At 48.2% G+C, this 25866-nt stretch overlaps 1 protein-coding gene across 6 annotated transcripts in view; it reads left to right on the top strand.

Annotated features, from left to right (window-relative positions):
• Positions 1 to 25866, top strand: part of KCNH1 (potassium voltage-gated channel subfamily H member 1) — a 377304-nt gene that overhangs the window by 242325 nt on the left and 109113 nt on the right. For all 6 annotated transcript variants that reach the window (XM_002717533.6, XM_002717532.6, XM_089312133.1 and 3 more), the window contains 2 exons: positions 15300 to 15499; positions 22842 to 23094. In XM_002717533.6, the coding sequence (XP_002717579.1) occupies positions 15300 to 15499; positions 22842 to 23094 (453 nt within the window). The remainder of the gene's footprint in view (positions 1 to 15299; positions 15500 to 22841; positions 23095 to 25866) is intronic.

Raw genomic sequence — 25866 nt, 5'->3', positions numbered from 1 at the left:
TAAGCAGAAGTAGCAAATTATTTGAAGACCTTTTCAACCTGTATCTGACCTTCTTGATTCATTTGCAGAAGTAATTGCCTGTGGAAATTGCTGGGCTTTTGTCTGTGGTGCTATTAAAACACTGGTTGAAATGAGATGGTGCAGCCTGCATTGTTAATGGGTTACTGTGGTGCGGGAGCTGTTGTTTTTGTTCGACAGATGAGAGGTAGCTGGAAATAACCTTCTGTCTCCCTGTAAGAACTGTGCTTGTTAAGTGACGTTCACCAATACGGCCAAGTTTGAATGTGGTGCAGGAATGTGTGCTATTATTAGCAGGTTATTAAATGAGACTTTTCAGACTTGTTATAAAATAGGAAAAGTGTGTGTGTTTTATATTATCTGTTTGGGGGGCTATTTTCTGTGCTGATGAGGTTGATGAGAAAGGAGAGGGTGGTATTGCCAGGAGATTAAGAGCTGAGTGTGGTCCTTTCCACTGGGGCCTCTGTGCCCAGAGGGGCTGCTAACCTGTGGAATCTCACACGCCTTCTCCCTCATCTGCGTTGCCACTGTGCTGTCCGTGGGTGAAGGGTGGCCATCTGCAGAGCCTGTTTCTGCATCCTCAGTGTGACCCAGTATCTTTGGGTTTGAGCATTATACGTAAAATTCACTGGGGGAAGTACTGAGGAACAGTGTGGCTTAAAACCGTGCCCTCAAATCACCTGGAGAATTTGAACAAAGACCACTTTCCTGGGGCCTGGTCCTAGGGATTCAGATCTCAGAAGTCTGGAGTGCACGTGAGAACCTATGCTTTCTCCCCAGTGCCCAGGTGACGATGATGGTCCTTCAATAACTGAACCTGAACAAACTCACTTCTTGGAGATGGCGTTTATTGAACACTTGTTGAAATGCAGACGAAGACACCCCTGAAACGCCCCATCACAATCTGTGCACCCCAGAAAGTCTTCCCTGTCAGGAAAAGCACAGGCCAGCCCTGCAGGGCAGGGCTCTGAGGGACCAGGTTTCTGGAGAGACGTTAACTCTGAATGACTGGGGAGGGAAAAGGACGATTTATTGCAGATCTGTTATGTCTGGCATTTACCATGTTAATTCACAATCTTCCCAGCAACCCCGGGAAGTGGGGATTAGCCTTCCCTTTTTATAGATAAAGAAGCTGGGGCCGGCGCCACAGCTCAATAGGCTAATCCTCCACCTTGCGGCGCCGGCACACCAGGTTCTAGTCCTGGTCGGGGCACCGGATTCTGTCCCGGTTGCCCCTCTTCCAGGCCAGCTCTCTGCTGTGGCCTGGGAGTGCAGTGGTGGATGGCCCAAGTGCTTGGGCCCTGCACCCCATGGGAGACCAGGAGAAGCACCTGGCTCCTGGCTTCGGATCAGCGCGGTGCGCCGGCTGCAGCACGCCGGCCACGGCGGCCATTGGAGGGTGAACCAACGGCAAAAGGAAGACCTTTCTCTCTCTCGCTCACTGTCCACTCTGCCTGTTTAAAAAAAAAAAAAAAAAAAAAAAAAAAAGAAGAAGCTATGGCTCCTATCACTGGCCTCAGGGGTCCTGCCCAGGGCTTCTTTCCCTCCAGAGGCTGGGGTGTTTTGACTCCTCCACGTTGCTTCCCGGCTTGGCCCCTGATGCCCCTGAGTGTTCAGTGAATGTTGGTTAAATTCGGACATCTGCTGATGAAGTTCATGGAGGCAGCATTTCCAGGAAATGGTAACTGCAGAACAAATTCTCTCCAGCTTGAACCATCCTCCTATTACTGTTATTTACTGAGGTTTTATTACATCTCAGATGTTGCGGCAAGCATTTCAAGTACACTATCGCGCTTATTTAAGAATGGACCTGTGAGATAATTCTTAACCCCGTCATGAGGGTGAATGGTTGACCCGAGGCTGGTAGGGGACGAGGATTCCAGGTTGCAGCTTTTGCCTTCCGAGCACTGGTTCTCATGCTCCCGCGCATCCCTCTCCTTTGCTGGATTGGTCTGTTGGCATGGCAGTGAGCAGGAACAGCTTCTTTGTTAAAATTCTTTCATTCTCATTTTACTTGAAAGAAAGTGAGACACAGCCAGACAGGTTTTCCATCCGCTGGTTCACTCCCCAGATGTCCTCAATAGCCAGGGCTGGGCCATTCTGATATCAGGAGTGGGAACTCCAGCTGGGTCACCCACGTGGATGGCAGGACTCACACAGGATGCAGGCATCCCAGACAGCATCTTCCCCTGGTGCTAAACGCCTGCCCCGTTACCTTTCCTTCCCATTGTTCCTCCTCATTTGTGCCCAGTGAGATTCCTAGCTGTGGATTTCAAGTCCTAGGAAATAAGAAATTAGAAGTTGGTTACAGTTGCCATGCCAATATAAACATTATCCTCACACTCACTCCATAATCGCATTGGAATAAGCAAAAGCAATAGCAACAACAAAGACCAAAAATACTTCATCCTAACAAAATTCGAAGTGTTGCTTTCTTGTGGACCACATAAAATGGGCTCAGGACCAAGTCTGGTCCCCTGCCTCTTCCCACACCCCCATCCTCATCTTCCGCTCATCTACTTGATGAACAGTTCGTTTAAAAACCAGCTCAGGGGGCTGGTGTTGTGGCCTAGTTCAGTAAGTCACTGCTTGTGCGGATGCTGCATCCTACACAGGTGCCAGTTCTGGTCCCCGCTGCTCTGCTTCTGATCCAGGTCCCTGCTAATGTGCCTGAGAAGGCAGCGAAAGTACTTGGGCCCCTGCCCCCAACATTGGAGACCCATATGGAGTTCCTGGGTCCCAGCTTCAGCCTGGCCCAGCCTTGGCTATTGCAGCCATTTGGGGAATGAACCAACAGATAGAAGTTCTCTCCCTGTCGTTCTGCCTTTTCAATAAAATAAATGAATAAATCTTTAAATAAAATATTTCAGCTGATGTGTTAAAGTTGTTAGCATTTATGGATTTTAGAGATTTCTTTGAAATCCTGTGTGTAATGAGTCAGGTTAGAACCTTTCTCTTTTAGACCTCAATTGTCTTATGATAAATTCGCATCTAAGCAATGAAAAGGCAATGGTCTCCATTCAGAGTTACTGACTTAACTAATTGCTGTCGATGTCTGTTGGCCGTCTCGACAAGTAACTGAGCATCTGTGTGTCCCATCTCACAGTCCTGGGTACTTGCACTTAGGATCTCAGTTCTGCCACCACCCCAGGAAAGTGATCTGGTGTTTCTTGTTCTATTGTTTGTCAATCTGACAATCCAGGAAGGAACTGGTCTTTGACTACAGCATTCTAAGTGGCTGGGCTGGAATTTCAATCCAGGAGGGTATACCTTTGAAGATTCCATCACTCTGTCCTTACACTGTGGGTATGGGAGTCACTGGGCTTGCCTGTAGGGATTTGTAGGGCTTCCTCTAATGTCGAATGTAGAAGATTCAACTCCAGAGCTCATGAGTGGCTTGGAAGCGAGAGTGTCTGCGGAAGCCTTCGGGTTCTTAGTGCCAATGCTGTGTGCACTAGTGGTCCCCTACCCTGCATAGCCCCCAGTGTGGCTTCCTCACTTAATGAGTGGTTCCCACCATCAGATGGCTGGCTCACGGGGAATTAGAGACTGTAAGGCTAGACCTTTTATTTTAAGGAAATTCGGATAACAAGAATCTTTTTCTTGTTTGGTCAAAATGATGAAGACATTAAATCTCCTTAAAATAAGCAGGAGTAAGGCATAATGTTCATGAATAATGAAATTTGGGGTTCTATCTGATTTAAAAGCGAGGACCAGAGAGGGCTTCCACTTCCTCTGTTTTCCCGAGTTGGTACCTGTGAGACTCCAGGGAAGCCAAGATAGTAGTTTGAAGGAGGAGGTAAGAGAAGGGGAGAGAGAAGATATATTTGAGTTCACATTTAGAAAATGGGCTTTGAAGGGTACAGCTGGTAAAGCCGCCGCCTACAGTGCCAGCATCCCATATATGTGCTGGTTCGAGTCCTGGCTACTCCACTTCCAATCCAGCTCTCTGATATGGCCTAGAAAAGCAGTAGAAGATGGCCCAGGTGCTTGGGTCCCTGCACCTGCATGGGAGACCCAGAGGAGGCTCCTGCCTTCAGATTGGCACAGCTCCAACAGTTGCGGCCATCTGGGGAGTGAACCAGCAGATGGAAGACCTTTCTTTCTGCCTCTGCCTCTCTATAATTTTGCCTTTCAAATAAACAAATAAACCTTAAAAAACATAGGCTTTGAGTACATAAGCATCTCTTTTCCTGTGATCTTTCTATCCCTACTCCAGAAACAGTAGATGGGGAATAATCCAACCAGCCTTGACTATGGAGAACAAATCAGAGCCCATGTTGCTTCTGTGCAGTTTGAGAACATATTCTGAGCTAAAACAAGCAATTTCAATAAAAGATAGAAAATCATAGCCTCCTGCTTCTCAAAGTTTCCAGCGGTAACAGTGCCGCCTAGAATCTTGTTGCAAACAAATTCTCAGGGTGGTGTTGTGGAGCAAAGGGTTAAGTTTCCACCTGCGATGTCACTGTCCTGTGTAGGAGCAGCAGCCTGAAGCCTGACTGTTCCACTTCCTACCTCACTCCTGCTAATGCACCTGGGGAGGCAGGAGAAGATGGCCCAAGACATGGACTCTGCCGTCCACGTGAGAGACCTGGATGGAATCCTTGGTACTGGCTGCAGCCTGGCCCAGTCCCTGTTGTTGTGGCCATCTGGGGGAATGAACCAAAGGATGGAAGATGTCTTTTTCTCCGTTCCTCCCTCTCTGTCACTCTGCCCTTTAAAAAATGAATTCTCTAAGAACTACCCGAGACCTAGTGCACCAGACACTCTGGAGGCGGGGCCCCAGGGCTGCTGTACAGGCTGTCCGGTGACTCTGACGCACAGCAGCTGGCCAGCGGATGGTCTGGTGGATTTAACGCAGTGCTAGAGTCCCGCAGGTCCGCCCGGGTGCAGGCTGCACTGCGAACCCTCTGGCTTGTCTTGGACTGCAGTTTTCCTCTCTGCCAGATAGTGATTGCACCCAGCTAGACATGCAGTTGTTATTTATCGTTACTCTTCTCTGAGCTCTCGACTTTGAAGGCTTGGAAATGACTTTTCACTCGCGCGTGGGCTGCAGCCAGCGATTCCTCACGGCTGTGCAAACCATTAATACTGCTCTTGTTAAACACGGCTGTCTGAACTCACACATTTGCATCTGATCGCTCCTGAAAGCCCGCTAAAGCAACAGCAAAGGAAGGTTGTCTCAGGGCATAAATCCATAAAGACAAAGGCAGTGAGAAGAGAGACGTCAGACAGAAAAATCGGAAAGCTGCAAAGCAGTGAATGACGTGGTAGGCTCAGTGAGGCTGCGCCCTAAGGTGGTAGAGGGGGGATCTGGGTCATATGATTCACACTAGGACTCCTGAAAGACTCAAGGTTGTTGTTGTGGCAATGAGTGCCTCTGGAAGTGCCTGAAGATGGGACCAGGAGAGAGGACTGGCTGGAATCTCGTTTAGGAAGCATTTTAACTCCCAGATGTTCTTCTTCTATGTGTCTGGATCACTGGCCCTCCCCTCTGACAAAGATGATTTATTCTGCAGTCGGTCTGGGTGGGGAGAGAGGAACACACAGGCAGGGTGGAAGGCGGAGGTAAGGGATTAGTGGAAAGCAGGGATTAAGGGAACAGGTATACACTGGACGCTGAGTGTTGCTGGCGTTCTCGGGACAGGAGAGTGTGACTTCTCTGGGGACTCTGGGCAGTCCCAAAGGACTGCCTGAAGTGGATGACGTCACGAGTTCTTCAACACAACCCCAGCTAAGCCAGCCTATGTAAATTCTCACAGTTGACAAGACCCAGTCACTTCCACAAAGACGTTCATCGCTCTCTAGGGCTTCACCTTTAAGTGTGAGCAGGCATCTAAGGGTTTCTGTATATTTTTTTAAGATTTATTTATTTGAAGAGGAGAGTAAGCGAGTGAGGGCACATCCATCTGCTGGTTTACTCTCCAAATGGCCACGATGGCTGGGGCTGGCTGGGCCAGGAACTCCATCCGGATCTCCCCATTCTGCACTGCTTTCTCAGGCACATTCGCAGGGAGCTGGATTGGAAGCAGAATAGCTGGGAGCTGAACCAGCACTCGGATATGAGATGCTAAAGTCACAGGCGGCATCTTAGCTCATTGCACCACAACGCCAGCCCCAGATTTCCGTATCTTTCTAGTATGAAAGGCAGACAAACATGCACACAAATAAACAAAGACCAAGCAAAGAGAAGAACACTTAAGGATATACCTACTATTGATATCCTCTGATGACATAAGAGGATATATATTCTATATTTATAATAAATACATATATTTATATATATAGAATATTTATATATAAAATAGGATGAAATGCTATTAAAAAGGAACAGTCCAAGAACAAAACACTCAGGAAAATTATAACTGTCATAGCAAATGACAATTAAAAATATGAGAAAAGTTAAATATCTTCTAAAATGATGTAAAATGAGAGTGAAAAATTAAAAATGGGATCAGCCCGGAAGTCCAACACCTGCGTAATAGGAAGCCTGGGAAAAGGAAATAGGAAATACAGGACAAGAAATTATCAGAGAAACGATCCAAGAAAGTCTCCTGGAAGGAAAGGGCATCCGCTGGCAGCTTAAACAGGCTTCGGAGAGCCCAGCAGGATGGATAAAGATGCAGCCGTGGCAAAAGGCTCATCGGTATTAATTTTCAGGACTCTACTGAACAAGAGTTTCTAGACATTAAAAAAACAGATGTGAGATTAATAACGAAGAATGTGAATAGTTCTGACCTTTCAAAAGCTGGAGAAATGCTTCCAAAATTCTGAAAGAAATTATTTCCAATTTAGCATTCTATACTCCCTAAAGCAGTTGAGTATGACAGTAGACATGTATACCCTTTCTCTGAAAGCTACTACAGGATGTCTTCTACCAAAAAGAAGTTGTCGTTGTAGTAGTAGCAGCAGCAGCAGCAGCAGCAGCAAACCGAGGAAGGGGTAGGAATAAGAGACTCCAACCTGAGTAAGTGAAGCGAGTTCCCAGGATGCTGGTGAAGAAAGATTACACGGCTAGCAACGAACAATCCAGAAGCCTCCAAGAAGGATTTAAGAAAATACAATTATAGACAAATATGGTCTAATATGTTAAAAAGAGATTTGGTCATTTATGGGAGAGTCTGGAGTCAAATGAGTGATAGCAAACTAAGCAAATGAAAAACCAAAGACCATTACTAAGTACAGGGGGAATAGTTGGAGAGGAGGAGAAATAATTACGGTATATGATACCATCATGCAGCTGTGAATACCATTGTCTTAGTCATAACAATATAAACACATTGATCAAACCAAAATGACCGTAGAACCACGTTGGGAGGATGGACCACTGAGGAAAGGGATGGGAAATGAGTGTGAGGTTGGAGAGGAGGAGGGGGAGAGAAATTCTCAGGGGGTCAAATCATAGTGCTTCAAGTTGAAATATTAGCACATAGCAGTTGGAGCATGATATTCCGATATGTCCCCAAAGAGCAAAACGGTCACTAATACAATAGAAAGTTGGTGCTTCTGCACAACAGGACGTTGGATGAAAACAGAGAGGCCAAAGGACTAAGAATGGCCATTTAACTCTTTCAGGTGTGTGTGTATCCTATAGATAAAAATAGACACACTGAATTTATTTATTTATTTTTATTTTTTGACAGGCAGAGTTGTCGCTCCCCCTCTTCGTGGAGGAACGACACAGGACCCTGCGCTGTTCTTTTGTCTGCTCTGCCCTCCCCGGGTTTGCTGCTGGTTCTTCCCGGGTTGGCTACCGACCCTTCCACCTCCGTGGAAGGGCGGTTCCCCCTGCCACTTTCCCCACTTCTGCGGGGGAGCGGCACACTGCCGGCCGGCTCTCTCAGGGGCTGCTCAGGTGTTCCTTCAGATAGATGTTCCTGGTGCATGTTGTCTCTCTCCTCCTTTATAGTCCTCTTCCACCAATCCCAACTCTGCTACCCACACGCCGAGTACGCTGCTCTCCTCCAATCAGGAGCAGGATCAGCTCCTGCAGGTTATTGGTCAAACTGGAGGCAGCTGTGTAAAAGTTGTTTTACTCCTCTCCCAGCGCCATATTGTGGGAGAGCAGATGCATAGAATAAGTCTTAATTCCAGTAACTTAGTCTAGTCTGAGTTGCTCCCCACACAGAGTGGACAGTGAGAGAGAGACAAAGGTCTTTCTTTGCTGTTGGTTCACCCTCCAATGGCCGCCACGGCCGGCGCGCTGCGGCCGGCGCACCGCACTGATCCGAGGGCAGGAGCCAGGTGCTTCTCCTGGACTCCCATGGGGTGCAGGGCCCAAGTACTTGGGCCATCCTCCACTGCACTCCCTGGCCACAGCAGAGAGCTGGCCTGGAAGAGGGGCAACCAGGACAGAATCCGGCGCCCTGACGGGACTAGAACCTGGTGTGCCGGCGCCGCAAGGCGGAGGATTAGCCTAGTGAGCTGCGGCGCCGGCCCACACTGAATTTAAAAAACCTTTTGTCACCCCTACCCCCTAATAGTCCATGTTTCTCTTTCTAATGAAAGTCCAGAGAATCCTATCTTATTTGTCATTGAGTGGGACCCAGAGCTCTTGCAATGGTACAAAATTAACTCTAAATTCCTTAAAGAAACAAACCCCCTCTTATCCAAATCAGTATTTTGCCTGGGGTTGGGAGGGCTCCTTTCTCCCAGTAAATCCACACTAACACAATCCCTCTCCACACTGAGGTTCAGTCTGGTGTTACAGTCACGGCAGTGCCTGCCCGTCTTGCTCCCTTCCTTCCCCTATGACGTCACTCCTCTTCAGGTGATGGTTTTCTTTCCCAGCGTGACTTTGAGTATTTAAGGGTGTACCACCTTGTATACAGATATCAGTACATGTTGTCTGCATCGTTAACCCCTGCTCTGGAGACCAAGGCTTCTGTGGAATGGGAGTGTTTGGACCAGCAGTTGAGAGAGCCATAGTACCCTGTTAGAGCTCCTGGCTTTGATGCCCAGCTCGAACTCACAGCTTCCTTTTCCCAATGCTGGAAACCCGGGCAGGCAGCAGTGATGATGACCCGAGTGATTGGATTCTCGCCTGCCACGTGGGAGACCTGGATTAAGCTTTGACCCAGCCCAATCCCCATCATTGCAGGCACTTGGCAAGTGAGCTGGTAGATGAGAGTGTCTCTCTGTCTCTGTCTCTGTCTCTCTCTCTCTAGGTGTGTGTGTGTCTGTATCTCTAATTAGAAAAATAAGGGGCAAACATTGTGGCTCAACTGGCTAAGTCATCACTTGGGAGTTCTGCATTCCATGTTGGAGTGCCTGGTTCAAGTCCTGTTTCTGATCTAGCTTACTCCTAGTGTGGGTCCTGGGAGGCAGCAGGTGATGGCTCAAGTACTTGAGTCCCTGCCACCCATGTGGGAGACACAGATAGAGTTCCTGGCTCCCGTTTTCAGCCAGGCCCAGGTCCAGCTCTAGCTGTTGTAAGCATTTGGGATTTGGAGAGTGAACCAGTGGATGGAAGAACCCTCTACCCTTTCCCTCCTCCCTCCTTCTCCCTCTGTTGCTCTGGCTTTCAAATAAATAAAATCAAGGGATTTTTGGAGCCATTACAGATGCTAGCCAAAAAAGGACCGGGTGCTGGGACAGGTCCCACATCTACCAGCAGCCAGGCTAGGTGGCTGTTGGAAACATGCCTGCTGCATCTAAGAGTCATTTTTATGATGAAAATTGGGGGGAATAAAAGCATAAATTGTTTACATTGAACATACATGGGCTGTAACTTAAGGGGAAGAATGATGCCAAGTGGAGGAAAGTCTATAGGGAGAAGGATTTGTTGCTTCTGAAATGGTTGTGGCTAGTAGTCTGGAAAGTTTATACATAACCCAGGAGGTCGTGGTGCGTGGGGTTCTGGCTTTTACATCAGGGGTTTAATGTACGTCCCAGAATGTGGCACTGTCACTCGTTGGTTTCAGCCGGTAGCTGTTTAACTGATTGACTTCCCTGATCTCTTCCCGCCTTCCACCCTCTGGCCTTTATAATTAAATTTGGAACATCTCGGAATTGTTCCTTTCTCAGCGTGAAAAACATGTAATCCCATTTCATATAAAATTAGGCAAGGAGCATTGAGAGCAGAATTGTCCAATTTTAAAGTAATGATAGTTCACAATAGTAGTAATAATTGAATAATACCTCTTGAGGACCCTTAACTTTCCAGAACGCCTCAGAAGCAGGCTAGGATGGGAGCAGCCCTGAGCCCTAAATGATTGTGTGACGTCACTGCTTTGTCTGGCCAGCACGGCAGTGTCTCGGCCACGCTGCCTGGTTCACAGATCACAGACCAGAGAGCTATTCTTACCTTATTGATCTGGTGTGACTATTGTTTGAAGCTCAAGATTAAATGAGTTTTCTGGCAGCTGTCCTCTGCTCGTTGCCTGTGAAGCCTGGTTCACTCGGATCAGAAAACCGCTGAGGCAGTGCTGCCACACCAGCTTCTGAGTTAGGGCCGGAGTCGCTGGGCACAAGGCCACCTGCCCAGCCCCTGGGAGGATGGTCCTGAGCTTTCTCGATCTCAGTACTGACGTGGAGGAGGCAAGAGCTTCGACTTCATTGTTTGTGATTCTTTCCGAGCCTAGAAGAGCTGGTATCTGCATCACTCGGGCTTCTGTCTATTTCTGGACCCCTTTGTTTATGCCACTCCCTGGTAGCCTTGAGGTACCAGCAGCACCCTTTCTGATCCTTGTTTACAGCTGTCTACAGGTGCGCTCATGCCTCCTGCCCTTTGCCGACCTCTAAAATCACGCATCTCTCTTAATTTTCCCTCTGCTAAGCCTGAAGAAGATTATTTGAAATAAATGACTGGGGAATCCCTCCAACAGGAGAGTATTTATCAATAAAAAGGAAAGAACTATTATTGATACATGCAACAACTTGGGTGGGTCTCAAGGGTCTTTGATGGGATGAAATGATCAGTCTCAGAAGGCTATGTACTGTATGCTTTTATTTAGATAGCACTCTTTGGATGACATAATGCAGACGACAGGCCATTGTAGTTGTCTGTGGGGGATGGGGTTAGTGTGATTCTAAAGAAGTCTGAGGGAGGTCTTTGTGACAATGGAATAGTCCTGGTTACGTGAATCTACACATATCATGAAATGACACAGAACCACACATAGACTCTATCATGATGCCTATCTGTGTGCACTGGGTACAGAAGATGTAACTAAGGGAGGAAATTGGGTGACAGGTACACAGAATCTCTCTGTATTGTCTTTGGAATTTCCTATGAATTTCAAATTATTTCTCAAACATTCCTTTTTTTAAAAAAATTAAATACTGATGCATGCAACAACACAAATGAATCTCAAAATAATTATGCTTAATGAAAAATGCCGAAGTATGAAAGAAAAAAATAAAGACTACATCAACACTAAAAGCTTTTGGTCTTGCAAACAATACCAACAAGAAAATTTATTTATTTGAAATCTACTAGGAGGTAGCAGGTGAAGCTCATTAGGACACCGGTAATCAAGCAGGCAGATGTTTTAGTAGTGTTGGTGAGGATGTGGAGACATTGGAACCTTCATTCCTGGCTGGTGGGAGATAGAAGTTGGTAAAGCTGCTTTGGAAAATTATCCGGCAGTTTCCCAGACAGGTTTAACCTGGTTATCGTGTGAGCCAGCAACTCACTCCTGGGTAATCCCCAAGAGAATGGAAATTATGTCCACATAAAAAATCTGTACTTGAATGTTCGTAGTAACATAACTCATGGGGCTGGCGCTGTGGCGCAGTAGGTTAATCCTCCGCCTGCAGTGCCAGCATCCCATTTGGGCACCAGTTCTAGTTCCAGCTTCTCCTCTTCCGATCCAGCTCTCTGCTATGGCCTGGGAAAGCAGTAGAAGATGGTCCAAGTTCTTGAGCCTCTGTACCCGCGTTGGAAACCCGCACAAAGCTCCTGGCTCCTGGCTCTGGATTGGTGCAGCTCCAACCGTTCTGGCTAAATGGGGAGTGAACCAGCAGACAGAAGACCTTTCTCTCTGTCTCTCCCTCTCCCTCTCACTGTCTGTAACTCTCTCTCTCAAATAAATAAATAAAATCTTAAAAAAACATAATTCATAATAACTAAAAGGTGGAAACAGTCCAAATGCTCATGACTGAGTGAATCTGTGACCTGTAGAATGTCCACATAATGAAATATTATTCAGCATTATAAAGGAATGAAATACTGATGCATGCTACAGAGTGAATATGTCGCTCCCCCGCCTCCGCGGAGGAACGACACCAGACCCTGCGCTGTTCTCTTTGCCCGGCCCTTCCCTGCCACTCCCCCCCCCCCCCCCCCCCCTTGGAGGAGCGGCACCTGCGAGCTCTCACCGGCTGTCTCAGGGGGGCGTGGCTGCGCATGCTGTCTCTCTCCCCCTTTTAAGGGGTTGGGCCAGGAATCAGCTAATTGACGAGGCAACTGTGTGAGATTTGTTTACTCTCTCTCAGTGCCATATGATGGGAGATCAGATGCATAGAGTTAGTCTTAATAGTCTCAGTGGTCTAGTCCAGTCTCGGTAGTTTCAGTACTTAGTTGTTCATAGTCTCAGTACTTATTTGTCTCCCGGGAGCCCCACCATGTTGCGGGAGACCGGCCCTGCACCCCACAGAATAGACCTTGAAAACCATGCTGTGTGAAAGAAACTAGTCCCAGAAGGCCACACACTGTGCGGTTGTAATTTATATGAGATGTCCAGGATATGCAAATCCACGGAGACTGAGAGTGGAATAGTGGTTGCTTGGTGCTAGGGGATTTTGGGGAAAATGGAGAATGATTGGCAATATGTGTGAGATTTCTTCTTGGCATGAAAATATTCTGGACTCTGGTTCTGGCAAACATTGTACAACCCTATAAATATACAAAAAACACTGGATCTTATGCTTAAAGGTGATACACAACAACCCCTAAATCTGGTTGAAGGAGTTGCTTTAGAAACCTCCAAAATGGGGCTGTTTGTGTGATATACAGAAAACTACTTGCTGATATTGGGGCGGTGAGAGAAAGGAGGTGTTAGAGTGCAGAGCAAGGAGCTGTGCACTCTCGCTGAACTCAGGTTCCCTGAGAAGGTTCTTAGAGATGGAAGCTGGGGTTTGACAGGTGCGTGGTCAGCTCGTGTTCAAGTTCCTGTTGGTCTGTGATGCTGGTGGCCTTCCTTGAGTGGCTGTGTTCTTTGTGATGGAAGAGTGGGCTTTGCCAGCCTGGGGGCTACATGCAGGTGGTAATTACTTTCTGCTCCAGGCCTGGAATTCCAGGAAAAGAAAACTCCTTAGTCCAAAACTGAACGTTGGCAAAACAAATCGCCACCTGAGTCCTGTGATAAACGCACCACTCCTTCAATTCAGTGAGTTAATTCTAGTAAGAGGGTGATTTGTAATAAGCAAAGCAAAGCAGACCAAGCAAAAACAGGGCAAGGACTCCTTAGGTTACGGCAGGGAGGCTGGGACCTTTTGGTATCCAGCACCTGCATTCAAGGCACTGTACAGGGGTCGGTTTCAAGGACCTTCCTGATACGGTGTCTAAATTATATCTTAATAAAGATGTTTCAAAAGGGAAAATACTATATGATTCTTTCTATGGAAAATTCTGGAAAATGTGAGTAAAGAGAGCAGTGATTGCTAGGGCCTAGGAGACTCCAGAGGGACCTGACAAAGCTTTTGGGGGTGATGGGTATGTTCACTGTCTTGATTGTGGTGATGTTTGTATGAGTGTATACTTATGTCAAGACTTAGCAACTTATATACTTTAAATGTGTAGTTCATTGTCTATCAACTCCTTAAAAACAATAAAACCAAAGCAAAAAAAAAATAATGTGAAATTCACTGTTCTGACATTCACTAAGTCCTAGCGTAGTATTACAGCCCAGGGTTACAATGGCGTGGGAAGGATGGGGCCAGCTTTCAAACACCTGTCTCTCGGGAGACAGGCAAAGATGGAAGGCTATGATTGCACAGTCGTGTGACTCAAGCTCCATAGAAATGTGCCTTGAGTTAGAGTTATCCTCATGGTGACAGAAGGAGAGAGAAGGCTTCCTGGAAGTAGGAACTCCTGAAGTCAGCCTTGGACAGCAAATGGGAGTTGGAGATGGGAGGTGGAGTTTTGTGATGACGTCATGATTCTCTTTGGAGATCTTAGCTAGGGGGAGCAGTAGGAACAAATGGACCGAGTTCTATCTCAGAAAGGACCTGAGTTTTTTCTCACCTTATTAAAGCCACACTTCTACCTACACACCTTATTAGAGCCACAGCACTGTGAGGTCGATCATTGTCTTGACAGAAAGTACAAAACAGGACTTAGCAAGGATGTAACAATAAGTACCGAACAAGGATTTAACAGCAAGTGCAGGGGAAGGCATCGCCACCCCTCATTGCCCTCTGCAGACTTGCTGTTGTTAATGTGTGATTGTACGTTCAACGTCTGTCTTCTCACTGCATGAGGACGGAGTGTCTTCTTTACCATCCTGTCCCAGGGAGGTAGCCCAGTGTTGGGCGCAGAGCAGAGCTTGGTAAAGATTGTTTGCTGGTAGGTTTGGATTTGGACTGGTTCGAAGCACCTGAGCACATATTTGACAGGTGGCCTTGGGCAAGGTTCAGCCCAGGCCAGCGAGAAGAACTTTAAAGTGGGACTGGGCATGTCACGTAGTGGGTAAGGTGCGTGTCCCTTGGCAGAATACCCGGGTTTCTCTCCTAGTTCTAGCTGCTGACTCCAGCTTCCTGCTAATGCAGACCCTAGGAAGCACCAGTGAGAGCTCAAGTAATTGGGTCCCTGCTGCCTATGTGGGAAACATGGATTGAGTTTCCAGCTCCTGGCTTTGTCCTGGCCCTGTCCAGTGTTGGCTGTGATGGGCATTTGGAGAGAGAACCAGTGGATGGGAACTTAATCTCTGGTTATCTCTCTCATTGTATCCCTGCTTCTCAAGAAAAGAAAAAAAAAAGAAAAAAGAAAAGAAAATCCACAAAGAATGGCCTCCAAATTAGGCACATCTGCTAAAAACATAAAGTATAAAGTGAAGCAATATGAACCCCAACCATCCGCATCCTAGCTCTGCCCCAACCCTCCCCCAGCCTTGCCAGTTCCCATCCACCCTGGCCCCGCCTCCCACGTGTTTGCCCTAGTGACCTGCTCTTAGGAGACTGTTTGGGTCTACTTCCTGAGGCTCAGCTGGGAGGGTCTCCTGAGACGCGTCAGGACAGTGTGCCTGGGGAGGGGCGGCTCTCAGCAAGGTGGACATTCCGAGGCCATCCTTGGGGACCTCTCACGTGTCATTTCTTCTGCTCCTCCTCCTCCCCTCTAGCACTTCTCTACGCCACCATCTTTGGAAATGTGACGACCATTTTCCAACAGATGTACGCCAACACCAACAGGTACCACGAGATGCTCAACAGCGTGCGGGACTTCCTGAAGCTCTACCAGGTGCCCAAAGGACTGAGTGAGCGGGTCATGGATTATATCGTGTCCACCTGGTCCATGTCCAGGGGCATCGACACAGAGAAGGTGAGGAGGACGTGGAGCTCAGGTGAAACACCTGCTGGTGGGTTCCCAGGGCAGGCGGAGGCGCTCCAAGGGCAGTGGCTCTCAAACCTGACTGTGCTGTGAGCTCATCCGGGTTGCTTTGCATCTCCAGGTCTTCTGTCCAGAAGTTTATCTTACTGGCTTCCAGATTAGCCTTACTCAAGAACAGCAATAAAAAGTCATTATTGAAGCAGTTGGAAAGGCAGGTGTATCTCCTCAAGAAGAGAGGAACTAGAAATCTAAATGTCCAGGCAGAGTTTCCAAACTTGGGCAATGATAGGAAGCAGCCTGTGACGAGGGGAGGGCAGTGAACATTCCTGGTTTTCTTTTTGCCCCAGGTTCCATGAGCACAGCCCTGCTGCCGATCTTGTCTTTATCCAAGCTTTTCATGTCTTGTTCATCATGGAATTTTTTGTATGAAGTTGGATCTGTTTAAAAAAATTAGAGTAACCTATGATTTATCTTGCTTATTGTGTGTTCCGGCCTGCCTTGAAATTATATTTCCAAGGCTGTTTACTCACTCAGCTTAGCCTGTTTCCATCTAGAAAAAAAAATCCTGTGATGTGATCACTAAAAGCAGATTCCAGTTCTAGTCCAGGTGGGTAGTGTGAGAACTTGGAGAGGTGGAAGGAGGAAAATTTTGCTTTTATTTTCAAATATTTATTTACAAGAAAGAACACACACACACACACACACACACGGTGGGGAGGAGAAAGAGAACTTCTATCTGCTGGTTCATTCTCTAAAAGGCTGCAACAGCCAGATCTGGGCCAGGCCAAAGCCAGGGGCCAGGAACTCCATCCTGGTCTCCCACATGGGTGGCAGGGGCCCAAGCACTTGGTCCGTCTTCCACTGCCTTCCCAGGCACATTAGCAGGAAGCTAGATTGGAAGTGGAGCAACTGAGACTTGAACTGGCACTCTGATATGGGCTGCCAGTATTGCAAGTGGCAGCTTTACCTGCTGTATCACAGTGCTGGCCCTGGGGAGAAGGATTTTAAAGAAATGCGCAGGTGACTCCATTCATTAGACCAGTTTGGGAAATGCCAGTCAAGGGCTTGTGCCTTAGTCATCAATGAACTTGACCATGGCATCAGGTTAGCTCCTTCTCCTGGCATCCATTTCCTGCCTATGAGTTAGAGGGGATGATAAAAGCCTACTGCTGTGCAACAACTCTATTATGCTAGATACTTTGTGGCAAGGTAAAGAAAATTGGATGATATCAGCAAGAATAGAGAAAAGAATAAAGGTAATATAAAAAGTTTACCAAAAAACAGAGAAACAGCATGGATTTCAATTATTTTTTGCATCAAAATAAACTTAGAATTCTATTTCATATGAGCTTTTTGAAGTACCCTCACACAGTGGACTTTTTATTCACTTAGGAATTATCTTCTTTGTATAATTTCCATATGCAGAGATTTACTCCCACTTGTTTTTCTCCGCCTCTGTCTTTTTAACTGCATCCCCTCCCTTTATTCGCAGTCTGTAAGTACTTGGGGAATACTGGTTCCTTGCAATGAGAGAATGTGGAAAACAATGATAGCTCCATTGTAGAAAATCCAAGGATACATTCAAAGCCAAATTCAATTGGCTTGGGAGTCAGTTGTCCATGTTTCTGGTCTTTCTCCATTAGAATAGTCGAGAGTTTAGAAGGAAAAATTGAACTAAGTTTAACTGATCCTCAACTTAAAAGGAACATTACTTTGGTTTTGTTGACTATCTGCCCTAGTAACACCAGCACCACAGCACTAGCTACCATTTCTTGAATATACATTAAAACAAGTACCAGTAGTCTTCAAAAGTTGATGTAGTGGGCTGGTGCTGTGGCGCAGTGGGTAAAGCTACCACCTGTGATGCTGGCATTGCATATGGGTGCTGGTTTGAGTCCCAGCTGCCCCACTTGCAATCTAGCTCCCTGCTAATGTGCCTGGGAAAGCAGTGGAGGATGATCCAAATGTTTGGGCCCCTGTACCCACATAGGAGATGTGGAAGAAGCTCCTGGCTCCTGCCTTTGAACCAACCCAGCTCCAGCTGTTGTGGCCACTTGGTGAGTGAGCTAGCAAACGGAAGATCTCTCTCTCTTTCTCTCATTTTCAACACCCCCCCTTTTTTTCCCCTCTCTCCCTGTTTCTCTCTCCCTGTTTGTCTCTCTAATGCTGCCTTTAAAATAAAATACAAAAAAAAAAAGGTGATAAGGGCCAGGTGTTTGGCCTAACAGGTAAGACACAGGTTAAGATGATCACATACCATGTGGAGTGCCTGGGCTCTAGTCCTAACTCTGGTTCCTGACTCCAGCTGTCTGCCAGTGCTGGCCCTGGGAGGCAGTAGCGTTGGCCCCAATCACTGTGTTCCTGCCACCCATGTGGGCAACCTGGATTGAGTCCTGGGCTCCTGACTTGGGCCTCAGTGCAGGTTGGCCTTTGAGGGCATTTGAGGAAAACTTATTCTCTTCTTCTTTCTCCCTCTCTGAGCCTGTCAAGTAAGTTTATGTTTTAAAAGTTCATGGAAAATATGTCTAATGAAAATAAAAAAGCATGAATTCCAAACTATTTTTGCACCCAAATAAACTTAGCTTTTAAATCCATTGTTCCATGAACTTTCTGAAGTCCCCTTGCATTTGGGCTTCTCCTATTTCCCAGCCTGCCCCAGTTCCCTTTTGAGGGTTTATGACAGCCTTCAGGGGAGGGGTTTGCTGTAAGGTCTGTTGAAGGGGTGAGGACAAGAAGCCCAATTCACGTTACTGCCTGCTCCTGGCCATGAAGAATGGCAAAGCCAGGATTTGAATGCACTTCTATCTGACTTCAAAGCCTGTGCTTTTCTTACTATCACTTTTCTACTTTCTGATTTGAAACATGTCCTGGGGGGGGAGGATGAATGCAGATGGAGTTGTACTAACTTTCGGATGGGCAGGGCATCCTTGGAGCTGGCCATGGTTCCTGGCTTTGCCAGCCACCTGCCCCAACTGTACCCTTTGTTTCTTCTCTGCTCTCTCAACAATGCCTGTAGGTTCTGTGGATTCCTGGTAGCTGATGGAGTAGAAAGGAACTTGATCTCTGTGCCCTGGGGCTCTTTTTCCCAGGCACTGGGATGCCTTTGTAAATCTGATGTTCTGGCAAGAAGCCTTTCCCCACCCGCATTACAGGACTGGGCTGGGCGCTGCCCTGGGAGACCGCAGAGTCAGCATCTCCTTCCCTATTCCCCTCTGCTGCCTCACTTTCCTGGTGGGCTTTGGGATTTGTCCTACATCTTGATCCATATGGAAGAAGAAATAGTCATGGACTCAACTATGGCAAACCCCCGCAGGGCCCTGCCTGTCCCAGGGTGGCTGCTGCTCCTGGCAGGACCTGTGGCAGGAACTGCTTAGGAGAGAACCAGCCTGGAGATCTCCTGCCTCCCTCTGGCTTCCTCGTACTTCCATTCTGGGACAGAACGGTCAGGGATGACCAGGGGCCCAGTGCTGGGGTCTTCTGCGTTTATCAGTAGTACATTGATGACCCTGAGCATGTTGTCTGTGACACATGGAAACGGGATGACCATTAAGGCTCAGTGACCTCCAAGGCCCTCTCACCAGTGACCTTCTGGACTTGAAAGCCTACCTTAGATGCCCTGCTGTTCCTGGGACCCTACACAATGCGAGCTCACGGGCATGGAGCTCTAATGTGTGCTGGGCTCAGACAGCAGTGCACTGAGTCCCAGGATCTATAGTCAAGTTCAAGTTGAAGACCTGGGAAAGGAGTGAAGTGTTGCTTCTGGTTCACATGTCTAATGCGTACTGAGGCTGGGGCTTGAACCCCATTCCGCCTGATCCTAAAGCAGGATCAACCGTGCTATGCTCTGTCCCGCCCAGCCCGTGGGAAGCTCCAGGGGACTCCCTGTGGCATCTCTTCGTGGCCTTTGAGGCCCTTGTGGATTAACAGGGATGGTCTCTCCACAGGACCAAGAAATGGGGCAGGCAACTCAGGAGGGCAGTGGGTTTGCAGAGCTGAGCCTCTGGACACCCCACCCGCCCCATTGTGGAGCCAGAGGACGAGAAGAATGATGGGAATGACTGATGGCCGTGACAGCGCGTGATTTGTGCGCTCCGACTTGCCTGGCCGCCTCACACAGCACCATCAGTCGGCTCTGGGAGCTGTGCCCATGAATAAAACATTGTGTCCATGCCAAGGCCTCATTCACTACAGCCTCTGCGGGCAAAGCCCAACCCAGAGGAAACCAAATGTTGTTTAAGGCGACCTCACCTGGAGAATACATCTTGGTTCTGAAATACCGGGCAGAGCTTTGACAATGACGCGTGAATTCTCCCCAGTCCCTGTGATCTGCTTAGAAGAAACCCAGGTTTTCTGTGCAGAAGCCTTTAGAACATTTATTTTCTTGAAAAAGAGAGGGAGGACATCCCTCCTCCATCACACACACACACACACACACACACACACACATGCAATCTTATATCTGCTGGTTTACTCCTCAAATACCCACAGAATCTTGGGCCAGAGCTGGGCAAGCTAAAGCCAGGAGCTGGGAACTGTATCCAGATCGCCCACGTGAGTGACAGGGACCCAGCTGCTGCTTCCCAGGCACACCAGCAGGGAGCCGGATCAAAAATAGAACATCCACCGACTTATACGAGCACTCTGATATGAGGTACAGGCATCACAAGCCAGATGATGGCTTGCGCTACACCCCCAAGCCCAGCAGCCGTGCTACACCCCCAAGCCCAGCAGCTTTGTGTGTATGTGTGTGTGTTTAAAATATTTATTATTTTATTTATTTGAAAGAGTTACACAGAGAGGCAGAGCCAGAGAGAGAGGTCTTCCATCCGCTGGTTCACTCCCTGATGACTGCAACAGGCAGAGCTGCGCTGATCTGAAGCCAGGAGCCAGGAGGCTCTTCTGGGTCTCCCACAAGGATGCAGGGGCCCAAGGACTTGGACCATGTTTTATTGCTTTCCCAGGCCATGGCAGAGAGCTGGATGGGAAGTGGAGCAGCTGGGACTTGAACCAGCGGATGCCGGTGCTGCAGGCTGGAGCTTTAACCTGCTGCACCACAGCACCAGCCCCCAGCAGCCTTGTTTTTAATGAGTTGTTTGGCAAGTGGCCTGAGCCATGGTGGTCTGAAGTTCCCTCTCTGCCTGGGTCAGCCCTCCATCCCTGTGCCCAGAATGGTGCTCACTTCTTGGTGGCCTGAAACCCAGAGCAAGAAGGCAGAGGCACAGAGAGGGAGGAGCCTGGTGTTACTGTGTCCCCTGCTGGGGCCAGACAATGTCCTAAGCAGTGTACTGTGGGTGTAGTTACACCAAGTCCATGCGGGCAGCCAGCGTGTGCCAGGAGTGACCAAGGGTATGGAGCAGTGGAGTTGCTCAGGGGAAGGGGCGGGGCTTCCAGCTCTGTGAGCTCTTCCCACTGCTGGGCTTCCATGCCAGACACAGGGTGGGGACATGAGAGAAGCCAGCAAGGGCAAGGTGAGGTTCCGGCTGGGTTTTGAAGGAGGCCGAGGGGCTTCCAAGTCGGGGTGAGCTCCAGAGGCAGAGAGGCGGGAAAGAACCCAGCACTGCAGCTTCCCGGGACACGCTTGGTTTTGTGCTCACAGGTTAGCATGGGAGATGTGACGATTTCAGAGACAATTCAGCTTCTCTGCAGAGGTCCCCTTGCAGGTCACTCTACCCAGTGCTGGCTGCTGTTAGCAGCCGTGAAACAGTTTTGTGCAGAAATCTATTTCAGAGAGAATTTCTCCCCCCAGAAAGGTTTGGGAATTTCTCATTTCTGCAGAAGATGAGAGGAGACCTCTGTGGCCTCTGACAGATCCTGTTTTGCTTTGGAGATGCCAACAGTCAGACAGTCAAATTACAGGCACTTTTGTTTGGGCAGCTGGCTGGTATAGGAATTGGCTGGGCTCTAATCAAGGCTCTGAGTCAAGCTACCGAGTATGAGAGCCTAACTGCTATTTCCTGTCTCTGCAACTGTGGGCAAACTATATCTCCACCATGCCTCAGTTTCTTCATCTGTAAAAAGGATATGATAATGGCACATGGAATATTGAATCCTTGCATAAACTTAGCATTTAAAATGCTAAATAATGACCCTTCCCTAACCTTCTTTTCTTCATTGTTCTTCATCAGCACCTAGCACTAGATCTTTTTTTTTTTTTTAAGATTTTATTTATTCAAAAGTCAGAGTTACACAGAAAAGAGAAGCAGAGAGAGAGAGGGAGAGAGGTCTTCCATCTGCTGGTTTACTCTCCAATTGGCTGCAATGGCCAGAGCCGCACTGATCCAGAGCCAGGAGCCAGGAGCGCCTTCCCAGTCTCCCACGTGGGTGTAGGGGCCCAAGGACTTGGGCCATCTTCTACTGCTTTCCCAGGCCATAGCAGAGAGCTGGATTGGAAGAGGAGCAGCTGGGACTAGAACTGGTGCCCAAATGGGATGCCGACGCTTCAGGCCAGGGCGTTAACCCACTGTGCCACAGCGCTGGCCCCCTAGTGCTAGATCTTATTGTTTGTTAATTGATAACCATTTGAGGGGATAGACATGCTAATGGCCTTGGTTTGATCATCATACATGTCACATTCATACATCAAAATGCCACAGTGGACCCCATGAATATGCATACTTATGCATCAGTCCAAATACATTCATTCATTCAGAATTTGGCCACATCTCACTGGGTAGCATGCCAGCACCCAGGGTTCCTTTGTCATCTCCCTGGATGCCTGCGAGAGGGACCTACGTGAATTCCTTGCTCCACACTTGCCATCCTGCAGTCAGAGCTCTGTAACCCCACTCTCTAGCTGAAATGTTCCTGTTGAAATATGTCAGCTCATCCTGTTGTTCCCTGCTGAAAAAACCCTCCAGTGTTTCCCAATCACAATCAGAATAAAATCAAAGTCTCTTCACGCCCTGAATGGCTCTGGCACTTGGGGTTCTCTCTGAGCCTCCTCTCCTACTACGTTCCCTTCATTCATGTAGGCTGTTGCTCAGACCTTCCCAGAGCCCACGTGTTGACTTTGCTATTGGAATGTTCTTCCTTCACTCTGATGTTAAGCAGGGGTCAGCTTGAACGTCACCTCCTCAGAGAGGCCTTCCTGGTCACTGCTCTAAAGTAGTGCCATGTGCTTCCAGCTCTGAGACCCGTGTCCCAAGCTTTTACCATGGACTGTTTTAGGCACTTCCTGTCTCTCCTGTAGAATGGAAACTCCAGAGGTCTGGGGCTTTGGCTAGAACAGTGCAGTCTGACTTCCTAGGTGTTGCTTCTGCCCCTGGGGAGCTGAGGGACTTGGGCTGGGGCTACAGTGAGGACCCTCATGCTATCTCTTCCTGTGCCTGGCCAGGTTCTACAGATCTGCCCCAAGGACATGAGAGCTGACATCTGCGTGCATCTGAATCGCAAGGTGTTCAAGGAGCACCCCGCCTTCCGGCTGGCCAGTGATGGCTGCCTGCGTGCCCTGGCCATGGAGTTCCAGACGGTGCACTGTGCCCCAGGGGACCTCATCTACCACGCAGGAGAGAGTGTGGACAGCCTCTGCTTCGTGGTCTCCGGCTCCCTGGAGGTGATCCAGGATGACGAGGTGGTGGCCATCCTAGGTAGGTGCAGCCTTTTCTGGACAGACAGTACTTGAGGTTGGCTTAGCTGTTGGGCAGCTCACTGTCACTGCCACCTTCAACCAGAGATTCCTCCGCAGGGCAGGGCCAGTTATGTCATCCACTCATGTAATCAGCAAGCAAAATTTTGAGTGACTGTTTTGTGTTAGCTGCTATTTGAGGGATGCTCAATGATTAAAAAATGGGTGTTGTTGTCAGGTGGTTCTTAGTGCAGTGGAGGAGATAAGCAAATATGTAATTATCTGTATACCGAGGAGGGGGCATCTAACCCAATTCCCAGGTGGGAATACTTTCTGGAAAAAATTTCACCCAAATTGAGTTAGTGCAAAGAGGGGAGGAGTTAAAGGTGCATCTCGGAAAGGGAGGTAGCATGTGTGAGGTGCAAGGTGAGAGAAAACGGCTTGATTCATTTGGTGAACTATAAATCATGCAGAACAGCTGAGCATGTAGAACAAGGGCCAAAGTGGGAGGTGAGGCTGGGGAGGAAGTTGGACTTTCGGTAGATCACGGCAAGCTCCAGAAGCCATGTTGAGAGACTGGGGTTTTATTTGGGGGACCCCATGAAGAGTTGGAATCAAAGGAGAGTTGGGACCACATTTGTGCTATAGAAATATGACAGTAGTTGCAGTTTGGAGGGTGGATTGAAGGGGGAAGACTGGGACAGGAGGACCGGGTTGGGAACATCTTTTCCAGTTGATGGTGGCCAGGATTAATGTTGTGGCAGGCAGTTGGGGAGAAGCAGATGGAGTTGAGATATTTAAGAAGCAGAACAACAGAACCTGATGATGGATTTGCGGTGGCGGGAGGAGGAGGAGTCGGTGAGAACTGTGGAATTCCTCATTTGGATAACAGAGAAGCTCATTCCGCATCCACAGTAACTGTGAACGTGGCAGGGGAGGGAAGGACCTGAGGGGACATGATGCTATGTGGGACATTGAGCATCATGGGCATTGGAGAAGTTCGTCTGATCTCCTGAGGCTGCTAGCTCTGTTCCTCATTGGGGCCTGACTCTTGTAGGGGCTAAACCATGCTGATAATGATAATAGCCATCATTTATGGTCATCTACACCATGCCAACCATCTTGCCTACAGATTTCCATTTCTTATTTCAATAACCCTGTGAAATGGATTTGTTACCCACAGTTTGTACTTGGGATAATTCAAGTTCAGATAGATTAAAGAAATTTACTCTTGGCCAAAGAGGCCCATGGAACCACTATTCTGGAATCTCCCTGACTACCAAACCTCTACTCCCATCTGTTTTGCACCCCTGTAATCCCGATGACTGTGAATGTGGTGGGCTGGCCTGTTAAGTCGTCAGGCACTGCTGGACTTCTGAAACATGCACTCTGATTTCTCAGAAAACTGGCAGGGAGAGATGAAGTTACACTGCAGTTAGAATTGAGATACTCAAGCTACAATAACGACACAGCGTTGTTTTTTTAAAAAGGAAGAAACCCACATTTTGTTCCCACTTGACTCTGGAGTAAACCTTATTCAGCTTCCTTCTTCTCTGGTCCCAAGCCAACTCACTCTTTTGATTGCATTTTGCTCAGGTTAGCCCGAGAGTGATTTATATTCTTTCATTGTGTGCTGACAGATGGTCGGGGGATGGCGATTGGGTGGGAGGGAGAGGCTGAACCTGTTTGCTAGAATGAGTGTTCTGGATTCTGTGGTGTCCACTGACCCCTGCAGACCAGAGTTACACTGCTTCTTACCTCCTCACCACGGAGAAGTGAGATGGGACTGTGCGAGGAAGGACTCGCGGAGGTTAAAGCCATTGCTGTAGTGTAGGTGAAAGAGAGGGGCACCGTCCCTACCTTCAGTACTCATCTGTGTCCTTGACAAACAAGGCTTCCTATGGGTCGAGACTGTTAGAGTGCCTGGACGAGGAGAGGTGTAACTAGGGACCATTGCAGTTGCCGAAATAGCTCAGTCGGGAGAGCGTTAGACTGAAGATCTAAAGGTCCCTGGTAACTAGGGACCATGAGCAATCTTTGGATTGGAATTGACCCTTTGAGGTGAGATGTCTTCTATGCATCTCCCCACTGGTGTCTCACCAGACGCTTTTCCAAGTCACCTAGCCTGGTGAATAGCGCCATCTTCCCTACATATCCGTACTCAGTTCTTCTTTAATGTCCCATCCCAAGCAGCTGCACTCTCAGGAGCTGGTTTGGATGTTGGATGCCAGCACTGAGGTATGGGAGAGGGGTGAGGAAAGCAAGCAGTTACCTCCTACCTGCTGCTTATTGCCCCTCAGCCTGAGCTGCTATTGGGAATCAGCCAGGGCTTGCTTCCCTGTTGAGTCACTTGGCCAGCTGACAGCTCCTCCGAGCCTAGCCCTCTGCCTCCAGCCCTCCTGGGTGTCCTGCCTCCACCAGTAAGTGAGGAGGAGGTGGGACCTTGGGAAAGCCCAGACACTTTGGATTCTAACTGGTTGTTGTCCTCAAGCTGTTCAAGTTAGAAAGTTCATCTTCTGTGTGTCCCCAGGATTATAGATGTGGCCCAGAAAGACGGTGTTCAAGCTTAGTAGTCTGAGAAAACTGTCCCATTTCAAGTGACTCTTATTCTATAAAAGGATGAGAAAGTCCTTTGAGTCAACATGACCTCTGGACCAAGAGACAAAAGAGATCCCAAGCCATTTGCTCTGGTAAACTTGAGTTTTCTTGTTAAAAATTTCTTTGGGTCATTGAACTGATACCAGTTTGTTCTTGAAAAGGGGCTCAAGCATCAGTTGGGTATTAGAACTAGATC

This window comes from Oryctolagus cuniculus, chromosome 13 (genome assembly GCF_051225735.1).
Source record: "Oryctolagus cuniculus isolate XC-2025 breed Fujian yellow rabbit chromosome 13, ASM5122573v1, whole genome shotgun sequence".
NCBI classification, from domain to species: Eukaryota; Metazoa; Chordata; class Mammalia; order Lagomorpha; family Leporidae; genus Oryctolagus; species Oryctolagus cuniculus.
This window is presented reverse-complemented; position numbering and strand designations above follow the sequence as displayed.